Source organism: Leuresthes tenuis, unplaced genomic scaffold, assembly GCF_036924035.1.
Source record: "Leuresthes tenuis unplaced genomic scaffold, fLeuTen1.0.hap1 SCAF_8, whole genome shotgun sequence".
NCBI lineage: Eukaryota > Metazoa > Chordata > Actinopteri > Atheriniformes > Atherinopsidae > Leuresthes > Leuresthes tenuis.
Window position 1 is genome coordinate 14377650 of NW_027325362.1, and position 13673 is coordinate 14391322.

Sequence of the window (13673 nt, forward strand, 5' to 3'; positions counted from 1 at the left end):
CTCCACTCCATTTTACACATTTTCAATCTATAACATATTGTTTAATGTATCACTACTTTTTATGTAAAACTTTTTTAAGTTATTGAGCTTCAAAGGTTCGGATAAAGCAGATAAATCCATGATGGAAATCATCATTAGTTACACTTGATTACTAAACTTTTTGTGCACCACCTCAACCAACGGTGAAACACCGCCTTTACATAATAAGTTTGATTACAGAATATGTAACAGTGTAACAATCTTAGGGGACATTTTTCTGCATTAAGTTACCATTGATAATTTAAGTACATTTTCATGATAACCCTGGGCGCATTCACATAGGAAAAAAAAACAAAAGTATTTTACAAACAAGTACTAAAGTAGTAAGTACTTGAAAACTGTACTTGCAGGGGTGAGTTAAGTTACTTAGTTTTCACAGGATGACAGAAAGAACAAAGCACACCATTTCCAGAATTTAAAACATGTCTCACATCTGGTAAGGATATTTAACAGATTTTCAAAAGATGTAAAATGTTGTATTTACACAATGCTAAAACGCACTCAGTCTCAAGTTAAAGCACACACTGTTTAGTAAAAAACAAACAATGTGAGCCTGGCAAGAAGGCCAACCCCAAGTTTCTCAACATTGGTTCTCACAGAGGAATGTGGTGCTCCAGAGGTGTGGCAGAAAGACAGAGAGAACTCCCATTAGAGCAGGTTTGTACTCTGGTGGAAGACAAGCTTAAGTACAATAGGAGAACTGAGCACTCAAAACACCCAGCGTGCATCGATATCACAGGGGTTGGCAGCTGTATTATCATTCAAGTGCTAAACCTGCGATGAGGATTTGACACTGTCTCCATGAGGAGTCTACAAACTTGGAGAGGGATCTGACACTGAGTGTGTTAAAAAAAAAAAAAACTAAACACCTGGACGTAAGGAACCCTGCTTTGTTCCCCCTCACCTCTTAGAGATGGTGCTCTGGATTATCTTCCCCATCACGCTATCGCTGGTGTCCTTCATTGGAACATGGACAGTGTAAGTTTAAGATCCACACTTTCACACTTGTCTTTACACCCTGCTGACACTACCAGAACATTTCGTTGATACAACTTTTATTCCACTGCTGGCATTTAAATGCAGCATCTACATTTACAATTCACAATTTTTTGACCTTGTAAAAAAATCCTTATGAGATTGTCAATTCACACACATATATACATATATTTTAATACACACATATATATATATATATATTTTAATACACATTAATCACATCTTAAAGCTTTTTATATGAAAGCTGAAAACATGACTGAGGATAAGCTCTACTAAAAGCAGCCTCTCTTTTTTATTGAGAATTGTCAGGACGAGCACGTGAATTGTAGGGAAAGTAATGTAAAGGTGAAAAATGTGGTACATGTCCGACCAGTTTTTGATTATGAAGACATGAAGGAATACAGCTGATACTTGCATGTGTTAAGGAAGACCAAATATGTAACCTGGCTTGTTTTGTTTGCTGCAGGGTGTGCACAGTGGATTGTCAAGCGACATCATCCTGTTATTTCTGTCAATAGTTAAGCTCTGTGAGTCATTTGTGATGATATACAGCATGCGGCGATATTTTTTTCTCATTCTGCCTTGTTATCTTCCGCGCTTGGATTGTGGCAGTGAAGTCAGTAATGGGTAGTGATCCTCATCATATTTTCATCATTGTTCTTTATTGAAAGAGCTAGAAAACATGAGTTCATCATCCTGATAAAATCAAGATAATTCAAAGATTTTTGTGTTTCATCATATCAGCAATACAAAAATTGCCAGACTGCAAAGTGAATGTTAAATCCTATGAAAGGGAGAATGTCATCATATCTTAAAACTGAAGTTCTGTCACAACAATTTGTTTTTTTTTCCCCAGATACGGCCTGGCCTTATTCAACAATCATGTTTGCTCCCTCTCTGACTGGTGAGTTGCGTCTAATCATTGCATTACTCTAGTTTTGTGAACATTTGAATGAATAATTCATTCTCCACTTTTTTCTCAGGAGCGGTGACAACAGCTGCATTGTCAATGATACCAATGTGTGTTGTTATGTTCCCACCATAAGGTAAAAGTTCAGCATATCCCATTTTTGCCTTTCACTTCCTCTCCTGGTTATAGAATAACAAAAACCAAATAATTCTGTGATTCCAGCGCAAGTGGAACTAATGTACCAGAGAGCTCTCTTTTTACAGCCACCATCAATGCTGGATCCTTTCTGTGTGAGTTTGCCAGCCAAATGTATAATATATATATATATATGATACATATATACCTGTGTGTCACTGTGATCCGTGATCTTCTCTTCAGTTCTGCTGTTCTGTATATTCCATCATGCTCATATTATGGAGAAACACGCATGTCACTCCATGCTGAGTAAATCTGCACTGGCCTTTGGGGTGGTGGCAGCCGCAGGGGCATTCATGGCTGGAAACTGTAATGTAAGTAGTGAAATTCCTGCTAATAACATGCAAATGAACTTAATTAGCTGCATTGAATTGATTCACAAGGCCATCAACGCCAGAGGTTCATGCACTGCATGACAGAGAAAACCTAAAGCCACAAATGGTTCAGGTCTTATAAGTATTCATGATAAAGCTCAACTGTGTGAAAACAGCAAATGAAGGAGGGTAACTATTTGTTTTTTCTGTAATCTGTAATAATTCTGTAATAATTCAGAGCACAAGCAAAGCTCTCATTCCTGCTCTAATTTGTGACATAGGAGGAAAATCCCATTTATATTTATGTATATATATACATATATAGTACTGTAGTAAGTACTAGTATAGTACTGTCCAAAAGTCTTGAGGCACCAGGAAGTAGCTGCAGTGATTTATTGAAAGATGCACAAACATAAATGAAAAGTCAAGATTTAGTATGAGCTCCTTTGTTCTTCAACACATCCTGAACGCGCTTCGATAAACTTTTGTTGTAATTTCTTTTAGTAGTTTTCAGGAATTCTTCTTGAAGGTCATTCCAAAGCTCGGCTTTGGATGTTGGCTGCCTTTTGTTCCGTTCTCTGTTTCAGTAATGTTGAGGTCCGGGCTCCATAAGACCTGTTGCCACCAATCCTCAGTTCTGTTCTGTTTTTGCTAAGTTGAATGTAATTTGCAGGCTGGTTCGTTCCTTGAGTTAGATGCCTGTTTTATGCTTGAATGGCTCATAGGTTGGTGTTAAATGGTTTCACAAACGAGTTAACAAAAACAAAAGAAACCTAATTTCTCTGAAAATGGTCAGATTTCGGAGAACTGGACTGAAAATTCTTGAAGAAGCAGCCAATGTCCAAAGAAAAACTTTGAGAAACATTTAGGATGCCAGCAGAACTGTTCCAGGAAGTCGGGAGACTAATGCTCTTGTTATCTTTTAAAGTTGCTTCTCAGAATCAAAACGTAAAGAAGTGAGGCATGACTCAAGACTTTCGCACAGTATTACGCTGACATCACCAAGCCCAGAACATAAATGAATGGAATCTAGTTGTTAACAAACTTAGTTATGGCAAACTCTCAGACGAAAGGCACTTACAGTCAAATCGAATGGTCGAAGCTGTTCATGGTCAAAATATTAATTTAATATTTTGTTTTTTTGGGGGGCCAACGGGTCATCTGCTTGCATAGCAACAAGCAGCAACAGATGGTTTGACCAGTGGTGCCAAAACATTTACATTAAACACACATCCAACAATATTTCTATACAATTTCTTCCCTGATTTCAATTCACTGTGAATGCTCTGACAACTACGGACTGTTCCCCACAGCCTCATCACCTGTCACTCCTTCACTACCTTGGAGCTGCCATCAGTTTCATGTGCACCTGCTTCTACAGCGTCCTGCTCACCGCCCTGACAGGGAAGTGTGTGCTGACGGGATATGAAAAGGTCCTCTATCCCCTGCGCATCGTCAGCACTGTGAGTCAGGTCATTGTGACGCTCTGCTGTATCCTTTCAGAAGGGGCTGGGGCTAAAACAGCCGTGTTTTTTTCGGGATTTCGTATCAGGAGGTTTTGTTTTATAAGCCAATATCAAGGGTGTAATATTGGCAGGGAGGGACAAAGATTCAGGGCACGGGAAATGCCAGTAATGTATATGGGCAGTGATGCCTGAGTCATTCTCCAGCTGCTTTACAACACAGTGTTCTCAGGGTGCTATGGATCCGGTCCGCTGCTCTGTTTACCAAGTGGGCTGATCACAACTGCACTGCACGACGGAGAGAGATACGCAATGATGTGACCACATTAATGTTTAACAGTTGTTCTCCAGAAGCAGTCAGCCTCAAGTTTAAGAGTGGGCAGTAGAGTCCTCTAAACCATGACTCTGAGTGCATGTGGTCTCAACTGTTAACAATTACAAGTTCTTTTGAGTGTTGACCCACTAGTGACGTATCAGACTTTGTTCCACACATCCTTAACTTGACAACCCCCAGATACTGTGTTGTTTGCGCAGGAAGAGCACTTTTACAACCACCTGTCTGCTATATTTGAGTGGATGCTGAGTGTCAACCTGGAGCTGTTTGAGCTCAGCTTCACAGCAGAGTTTCTGTTCTTCTCATCCTTCATGCTTTCAAATCTGCTGAGCAAACGGGAGGAGGAAAAGCACCTGATCATAGCGATGTCCTGATATAAGGCTGCCAGAGACCAGCGGATATGCTAAAGCAGTGGTGATGGACCGAGTAATAAGTGTTAATAACAGTGGCTGGACCCTGGCTGAGGGATCAGTAGTGTTTTTATCCGTTTTGTCTCTGCTGTGATGGATCATGACAACGTTTCTTCCACAGTTTTTGATGCTGTTACCGTAAAATGTTTTTCTTACTGGGAATTTTTGTTTCTCAGCTAATACGCTGTATTTATTGTAAAAATACCAACTTTGAACAGCAAATGAACAAAGCATGTAATTGGATTGCACCTTTATATATTGCTACTCTGCCATGAGAACAACTTGCACGTGGTGCACTTACTGAATTATCTGAATCTCGTTTTTTGTGCAATAATCTTTCAGTAGTTGTCAGCGCAACATAGACAAACTATCTATAATCTCTTTATAAACTTTCACTTATCTTAAAACACAATGGTTTCTTGAACATATTTTGGCACGTATAAGAAGCTTTGGGCATGTCAAGTAAGTCATAACCATTTTCCATACAGACAAGTCCTGTTCTTGTGTTAGTACAGAGAGAAACCCAGTGACTTCACACAATCCTGTTTAACTAGATTATTAAAGTGGAGTGACACCTGAACAAAAGCTTTAGCTGATGGACGTCATCTCTTCCTACAGCGGGCGTCGTCTCCTTCCATTACGTCCAGGTGACCTCTGTCGGAAACATTTTTAGGAAAGCTGTGCATTCAAGACAATGCCATTTGTTTTGTCACTTATTTGAAGCATGCGGACCATAGCTTTAAAAAGTGACGTCACACAGCGCCAATATGAGTGAAGTAATAACTAAATTACCGCAGATTAGCCGGGTTTTTCCATCTGAAAGCCTGCCTCGTGGCCAAAGTTCTCTGAGGCTAAAATGTAGGGTTATGCAACAAAGAAAAGCTCTTCAAATTGAAACTTTTCAAGCCTTGAGAGCGACTATAAACACAATAAAACAGTCATATCACTGTCAGAGAACGCCTTACTCTGCTTTACAAGCTCTTGTGATAGCATGTTTCAATTTGTTTGTTTTTTTTCCTTTGTTTTATGCTTTTGTAAAGGTATTCTGGAAGACCATGCAGAGCTTTTTCTTCTTTTCCTGCAACGACAATTTTCAAGTGTCTCTCGGTGTTAATATATGTCATGTAAATAATTTATTAGCATATTAAACATTCTGCCTTTCCGCTGACACGACAAAATATCTAGACGCTCACAACATAGACCGAGCTCTTTGCTGCAATCCAAGTGAAACTGGAGTTAACGTTTTTTCACTTCCTTCGAGACTGATAAAAACAAAGTAGTTTTTTTGGTTTTAAATCATTTTATTTGGATCGTTTCTTGCCATTCGAGAACGTTCCAGGCAGGATTAAGATGGCCTATGAGCCGGTTCGGGCTGCATTTCAACCACGTGCAACCGAGGACGTTGTCTAAACTGCCTCCACCAGATGTGCGCTGTAGCTGCTTATGAGACCTGCACAGAACCGTTTCACCCAGCAAAACGATTTTGTCCGTATTTTATTTGATTTTTTTGGTGCGTCCTGTAAAGTATTGAAATCACTGGTCACTCACTGACTGTCAGGTGCTAGGAGGAGCAGAAACACCCCATAACCACACACTGTTGTACACGTTTGCTGAAAAATAAAGATGTTGGAAAGTCAGAAACTCGAAGAGGATAATCTGATTGAAAAACTGAGATACGCAGCCTCTTGTGCTTTATTTCAGCAGGATTGCATGTTGTGGTTTTAGTACGATCTTTACTGGATGCCCATGATTAACATGTATTACGTTTTTCCCCATTAGTACACAATTTCTGTCTCCTGACAGACAAATGAGATTATGATTGACGGCTCCCAGTCTCTCTACTTTGTTTTCCACTCGCTGTACGGAGCACCTCTACAATCCTTCCCTTCACACCTGCTGAAGTGGAGCTCCAGGCAGATTCCTGACAAGTTAAAGCTCGACATAATTTCTCCAGCCTGATCTGCCAATGATTACAAAAAAAGAACACAAAAACAACCAGTACAAGTGTTTGTAAGTTATCAGTTTAGTCAGATTGATTTTGTAATTGTCACCCGAATCAGGATCAGACCACAGGAGTATTTAGCAGATGAATTACCACATCCTCATTTCCCGGGAGTTGGTAGACATAAGTAGAGCTAAAACAGTAATTGTAGGTCTTATAGTACATTTACAAGGGAGCAGAAAAACCAAATTATTGTTGCTCCACATCTGCTGGATGTGTAAACAAGCTGATGTTTGCTATAAGCTAGCAGTACCAAGTTAAAATGCGTCACTGGAATGTCCCCATATGTCAATATATTGGAAGACAATCTGTTATAACAGGTCATGTATCACAGAGTGTAAACTAGAGTTTTCACAAAAGCAACTGCAAGGCTCTGGTTTTAATGCAAAGCACTTAACCTTTACTTGAAAGAAGGTAATATACATCCTGGAATTACAGATAATAAAGATACATTATGAGCAAAATCATTTCACAATGAATATCATCTTTCTTTCGCATCAACCAAGATGGAGTGTAACATTATCTACAGTTTCTGTTAGAAGAAAAAATGTCAAAAGCACACCTAATTCTGTCAGCGCCTTTACTGTTTGGTACACTGTAAAAAAAAATGTCATCTATACGCAGTAGTCCACATTAACAAAAAAGAAAAGAAAAGAAATACAATTTTAAAAAAGAAACAAGTGTCATGGTTGTGTTTTAACTATGTCACTGCAATGCATACATTATAAATAAATGCAAAGGGAAGAGGGGAAAAGAGAAAAGGAAAAAAAAAAGGTCTACAAGCAGTATCCCACAATTCCAGCATGGCTGAAACAATAAGTGGCCTGAAATCCAAACCCTACACATTGGAGTGTGACAACAGCTTAAACAAAACCTTTAAGATACTGGAGAGTTTTCAAGCTGGTGCATTTGAAAGCCTACCTCATGATTAACACTTAGAAAAAATAAAAAATAAATCAGGTTAAAATTGCCCTTAAAACTTGTTCTGTGCGGGGATACTGAGAGGTGAGACTCTTTTGTAAGGAGTGTGAACTCGGCATGAGGCAAACAAGGCCTTACAGTTAAAAAGTTTACTTTCATTTTTTTTTTTTTTTAACTCAAAGCCATTAGGTAACGAACAAAAGCTTGTTCTCAGCTAAACTAGGGGAGGTCACTTATATTACTCACAGAACTGCTCAACTCTAAAAGGATTTCATCTCTGTTCTCCTGCTCATGTAAGACATCTCAAGCCAGATACTCTTCTCCTCTTTTCTTAGAACTATTGCTCCACTGACTTCTTGCGTTGGAGGAAGCTCCAACTGTACACACTATATAAACAATTCTCTTTGCAATAAAAGGAAAGGACACTACAGTAGTTGACAACTCAAAAGTTAATGTGATGATGCAGATTGGTAATTGTTGAAATCCACAGCGAGTTGAACTGAAGGGGTGGAGCCTTTCAAACGGAGTACATGTTCTTGGTGGTGGATCCGCTCTTACTGGACGTGTCGTCGTGTGACTGGTAGCCGATCATGGCCTTCATGGGGAGGCTCAGACGCTCTTTGTAAAGTTGCCTGAGGAAAGATGAGTGGAAGCTGAGTGCAGGCGAACACTTGTGCTTACAGTCACCACCTAGTGGTCAGCCACAAGTCATTGCAACACATTTAGGAGTAGTGACATTACAACTCACCCTATCGTCATGATGGCATCCCTGTTTTGGCAGTTGCTCGTCCAGATGGCTATTTTGTCACCTTTAGGTCTGACGTTGACCACAGCTCCGCACACATCTTCACTGGCCTCGTCAAACGATTCTCCGACTAAACACAAGAGCTGAAAAATTCAACATGACACCGTTTTACTTATGGTCTCTCGCTCCCGCACAAATCCCAGCCTCCAGAAAGAGCGTTTAAAAGCCGATTCATTCTGTACAGACAAAGTAAAAACAGCACTGTTACCGTTTCCATCCAGTAGCGATCAAGGTCATTGTGTCTCTGTTGTTTATTGAGAGTCATCAGCCATCGACCCCCCAGCTTGTTCCTGTCATCTTCCCACATTGGCTTAATCCCATCCTTGTACACAATATAAAAACGATTTAGTACATAGTAAACAAAAACCAGCAGCTACATATTTTCACTGTGAGCAAATTCGCTTCTATAATTATTCTTACTGAACTGAAACAAAAACGGACTAAAGACACCACAGTTTTCGGAGACTCCATTCGTAAATGCACCGTTTTGTATGAGTGGATCTGTGATCATGTCGCGACTAATCTCGCTCTCGACTGCCAGCTCAGAACGCATCCACCCCTCAAGTTGATAAGAGGTGGTTCCTTAGGCTTCTTACACATGTAACCCCAAACTGTCCTCTCGCATATTAGAGGAAGACAAAGAGTAAGCTTCTGCAGACGAAGGAGAAGGGAGGGGCTTACCTTAAATAAGCAATAATCACAGCCAAAGCCGAGTTTGCTTGGTTGCTGTATGTGGTTGTATAATCTGTAAAAAAAAGAAACACAGAAGAGTGAATTCCAAACATGGAAATATTTAGTGTAGAAAACCACATTGATATGACACTGATGAAGTGAATCCTTTTGATCCCTTTTCACTCAACAACTTAAACTTTTCATGTGCGTATGGTTCAGGTTCAGGCTTCCATCCATTCAACACAGACACTCATTCAAATGAGTTTGCATGGTGTCACTTAAACTCTGTTCTAAAGTCATAATTAGTAAACCTTTAAAAGTGACAGCATCAACAAACTTTATACCATGATCCAGAACAATCAATACATAAAGTCCTCTCTGAGTTACAGTTATTGTTTTGCCGTAGGAATCATTCATAAGTAATATATCGAGCATTGTGTAGCTGATAACTGGTGGTTAAAGCGTGTTGAAGTCTGAACGGAGGCCGTATTTGTTTAAATTTGTGACCTGAGAGAGAGCAAATCATAAGTCGAATTATGCTACGATGTGTCGTGTTAAAAAGTGATTCGTATACGTTATCAAGTCCAACCGACTTAGATTTGCATCTCAAAATGTGATAGAAAAGAAACGCGGGTAATTCCCCGATGACACTGACACAGTCAACTGCCACAAGATTTAAGCTTCATCTGCTAAGCTCACAGTAGGAGGTTAGGATGAAGAATTCTGTGGGAGGACCTCATTATTCAATCCACTTTGTGCAATCTACCACTGGCAGCAGAACACGCCTCAAACACGATGCTACAGCTGTGATTAAATGTTGCAGCAGTCTTCTTGGGGGTTGACCTCACCCTTACACCTCTCCATACACTTCTGATCAGGGCAGTTGTGTAAATCTACAATCCTCTGTAAGATCTGTGGTAAGCTCATCTGGATTTTTCTATTCCCTCCTTATGTTAGCTCGGACAAGCTTCCAGCAGCAGTCGATTATAATCAGAGACGCTTCGACTGGTTAAAGGACTTTAAAGGCTTCTATGGAGAATCTTTTGACAGAAAACTCAACATAAATAAAACATGTGCATCAAAATATTTTCCTTTAATTGAATCATTCTGTCACTTGAGCTGATGATGAACGCATGTAGACTCCTAAGTGCCTTTTCCAGAAAACAGTTTGCTCAGAATCTCATATAGAGACAGAATAATGCATCCATGGAGATTAAGTTGAGAAAACTTACGCCCAAAAGTCTTCCACCGTGTCAAACTTGGAAATGAGACGCAGGTTCTCCGTCCAGCTTTTGCTCTTGTCGTTTTTGAAATACCACAGGGCCCATCTGAAAGAGGAAAAGAACACTAAGCACTCACAGGACCGTGAGAAACAAAGGAAGAAAGGGGAACCACAGTCATCCATTTCACAAAAAGTGCTTTTTCTTCAGCTAACATTTCTAATCCCAACACAAACGCCCTAATCGGAGACATACACGTGATTCCACAGCAGAACACAACAGCTAGTAACAAAAGCAAGCATGTCAGTACAAAAGAACAGAGAAAGCTGGCCATCACCAGCACCAGAAGTGCCGCCTTTGTTTACAATAGCTGCTGTTATTCTCCCATCTATGTCCCGGAGGGGGCGGGTCTGACGGGGTGGGGGGGCCTCAGCTGAACTCAGTGCCCCCCACCACATACAGCTGTACCATTAACCCCTCAAATCTTCCACAAAAACATACACTGACACCACAAATCATACCAGAGGAGAATGAATCCCACAGAGGGAAATGAGGTCACGCTCGGGTATGACCCCTCTGTGGACCCCACAGGCCACCATGACATGCTTAGTCATGGCATGGAAACAAATATGTCAGACACAATATCAAGTTTACTGAAGACCCTGCTCCTCATATGTCACCTAATTTAGAATTAAATCCTATTCCAGTGCACTTTTTTCTTTAATATTTAATGAGGGTGCTGCAAAACTGAACAAGGGACCACACATGTAGAGATAAAAGGTAGACAAATAAGCTCAAAGACTGTTTTTCCACAGTTAATGAAACATTCCAACCAAGAAAATATGTCCATTTACCCAAAATATCAATTCTGTCCAGGAATATTTTCTAAAAAGTAGATTTTGCTCATGGTAAATATCAAATGTTTATGTCACCATCAGTTTTTCCCAAAGACATCCTGATCGGAACATGTGTCACAGACTAAACAAACAAAAGCTTTCTGGCAAGGTTATTTATGTTGAAGGAATCATTAGGTGAGATCCAAAAGCCTGTGCATCTTTAAATTGAGTCATTTCACCCGTAATGTATACGTTTCCAGAAGCAGACTGTGTTTTTCATACCAGCTGCTAGTTTCCCCTCACTTTCAGGCCGATATGAAAATCACGTTGCATGACTTGAAACTCGAATGTCTCCTTCTGTTACAGCTCAGTAACAGACCCACACAGTCTGTTCAGTTCCACCTGTGACTGCGCCTTCTAAAACAACAGCAGGAGCAGAGCTTTTGATTTAAAAAAAACCTTTAAAAAATGTTCTTATTCATATCGCAACGCTGACCTCAGACAAGTTTAATGTTTCTGTAGGAGGATCGATGCTAAAAAAGGTCCCAAAACTATCTAAACTAGTTTGTTTAATTGATATCCGAGTGACCTAAATGAGAAAATGGGTCAGGATAAAGCAGCGGATGTGGACAACCTTAGCCTCTGAGGCTGGGATGAACAAGCAGAATGGACTAGAAGAGACTTAGTAAGTGACCTACTCAGCATTTCCAAACTAAACTGTACAATGCTCCTGAATAGATCGCTGTCATCACAGAACTATCACGGACTACTGCAAAGCAGGCATACAGTACAGAAAGCAGATTTCTTCAGTCTCCTGCTCCCATTTAAACCCCCAAATAGCTTAAACCTACTACATTGTTGTAAATAAGCTTATATGTTGATGCTCCTTGCTATTGTACTCTGGTTTACAGGTGCCATTGTATTAGTATGTGTGGAATAACCAACTGTTTCTGGTTTCAATACAATCAACAGTGCTCTTACCTGTTTTGCAAAGGATGCTTGACATACTGCTCAGGATTTGCAACAACCTCACCGTCAGTCTGCTGTTCTTCAGTTTCAGCTGTTTTCTAAGGAGGCAGACACAAGCACATGTTACACCTTCACATAAGGCTAAAGAGATTAGTTCCTATAAGTCCACTGATTGACATCACGATTGTGCATAAAGACTCTATGCAGGAAGGTCGATACACATTTTATACCAATAACGCATGGAGCAAAAGCGGCGAAGCACTTCCAACACGGTAATCATTTTTGGTTATAATCATCCCTTCCGTAACAGTTGAGTTTTTCCTTTGTACAGTTGTGGTTGACACTGGTCAACAGTGTTTGAGTTAATTTGCCTTACATCACACGCGCTGCGTGTGATTATCGCCCGAGAGCCCACTGTGGCGTTTATGGTGAAACAACACACTGCACAGCCCTCATAACTTCAAGAATGTTGCAAATCCAAGATGAAACCAACTGAAGGGTGGGGCAGATGGAAAAAGCCCCGTCTACTCCCTTTGCACCAGAGACGACACCAAAAAATAACCAGATACAATTTATTCCTACTTGTGTAAAATCAGAAAAAAATATCAATGATGGTGGCGTTGCATGTACCCCGAACACTGTGCTACTATAGGAAGGAGAGAGAGTGAAGGGTTAGGAAGAAAGAGGCATTTTTGTCATTTTGCCAACAAATTGGATGTGACCCCTCCCCATTCAAACCCCCCAATACAGAATAGGTGGCAGTTTTCTACTTCTATGTAAATGAAAAAGGCTGAATGTTTCAAAAGATTCACGATAGGGTCTGATATCCTATCAAACCAACCCACATCATGGAAACTGATTGTTCCCAGGACCACAACTGTCACTCACTCCGATGAATAGGCTGTACACTACAACGGAATCGAAACCTAAAGCGGGGTATTACCACAAATGTAGCACATTTACATACAACTCAACAACGTCAACATTTAAATCTGCGACAGATCGCAGAAAACAGATGACCTTATTTTGGCTCCAAACAATCAAACAAGATGTAGAAGCTGAGCTAACATAGTTAACGTTCGCTAGCACTAGTTTTAGCAGACGTGCTAGGCCAGCTACAACCTCGATACACACGTGTCCAGATTCATATAAAAATGCACTGGTATGACCAATAGCATGACTACGTCAAGGTATTGATTGGAACAAACACTGGATATCGACTCTAATATCAAAGAATGGTTCAAACACTTCATTGAGAGGAGTTTGAATGAACGACGTCCAGTCAGTCAGTCCCTCCCTGCCAACAAAGTCAGGCAGTGCCTCATCCATCACATTGCAATGCATGCTAACGCTAATCCACGCGAATGTGTGACATGAAACACCTGCATTTCGCCTAAATACTCGTGTCATTCCAAAAAGGCAACTTTATGTAATGAAGTCAGTAGCTAAGGCAAAGACACAACGAGTTTTTACAATGCGCCTTAGTCGAATTAGTCATCCATTTTTTGTCTCTCTTACCGGCTCCGATGTCGCCATCTTGACTGTAGAAGAGATCTGCCCGTTAGGCGCTTGTGCGTCACAGAAAGC

General features: G+C 40.4%; 2 protein-coding genes across 2 annotated transcripts; one reads left to right on the forward strand and one right to left on the reverse strand.

Moving 5' to 3' along the window:
• The first annotated feature begins 728 nt into the window (after positions 1-728).
• LOC140313034 (transmembrane protein 150A) lies at positions 729-5267 on the forward strand. Its single transcript, XM_072390968.1, has 7 exons — positions 729-1017; positions 1892-1939; positions 2019-2081; positions 2168-2235; positions 2324-2454; positions 3768-3945; positions 4432-5267. Exons 1-7 carry the CDS (start codon positions 953-955, stop codon positions 4623-4625), a joined length of 747 nt encoding a protein of 248 aa, XP_072247069.1. The 5' UTR covers positions 729-952; the 3' UTR covers positions 4626-5267.
• A 1399-nt stretch (positions 5268-6666) lies between these two features.
• On the reverse strand, positions 6667-13673 carry eif4e1c (eukaryotic translation initiation factor 4E family member 1c). The gene is made up of 7 exons (XM_072390969.1): positions 13605-13673; positions 12099-12184; positions 10294-10389; positions 9071-9134; positions 8598-8711; positions 8333-8472; positions 6667-8216 (listed from the first exon to the last, which is right to left on the reverse strand). Exons 1-7 carry the CDS (start codon positions 13620-13622, stop codon positions 8102-8104), a joined length of 633 nt encoding a protein of 210 aa, XP_072247070.1. The 5' UTR covers positions 13623-13673; the 3' UTR covers positions 6667-8101.

What these genes read in the sequence shown, in the direction of transcription:
- eif4e1c (XM_072390969.1), bottom strand. An exon ending in AAGCATCCTTTGCAAAACAG is followed by an intron (nt 10,390 to 12,098) that starts GTAAGAGCACTG and finishes TTCCTCTTTCAG; the next exon opens with ATGGGCCCTGTGGTATTTCA. An exon ending in GATGCCATCATGACGATAGG is followed by an intron (nt 8,217 to 8,332) that starts GTGAGTTGTAAT and finishes ATCTTTCCTCAG; the next exon opens with GCAACTTTACAAAGAGCGTC.
- LOC140313034 (XM_072390968.1), top strand. Translation starts at nt 953, where the DNA reads ATGGTGCTCTGGATTATCTTCCCCATCACGCTATCGCTGGTGTCCTTC. An exon ending in GTTTGCTCCCTCTCTGACTG is followed by an intron (nt 1,940 to 2,018) that starts GTGAGTTGCGTC and finishes CTTTTTTCTCAG; the next exon opens with GAGCGGTGACAACAGCTGCA. An exon ending in TGTTATGTTCCCACCATAAG is followed by an intron (nt 2,082 to 2,167) that starts GTAAAAGTTCAG and finishes CTGTGATTCCAG; the next exon opens with CGCAAGTGGAACTAATGTAC.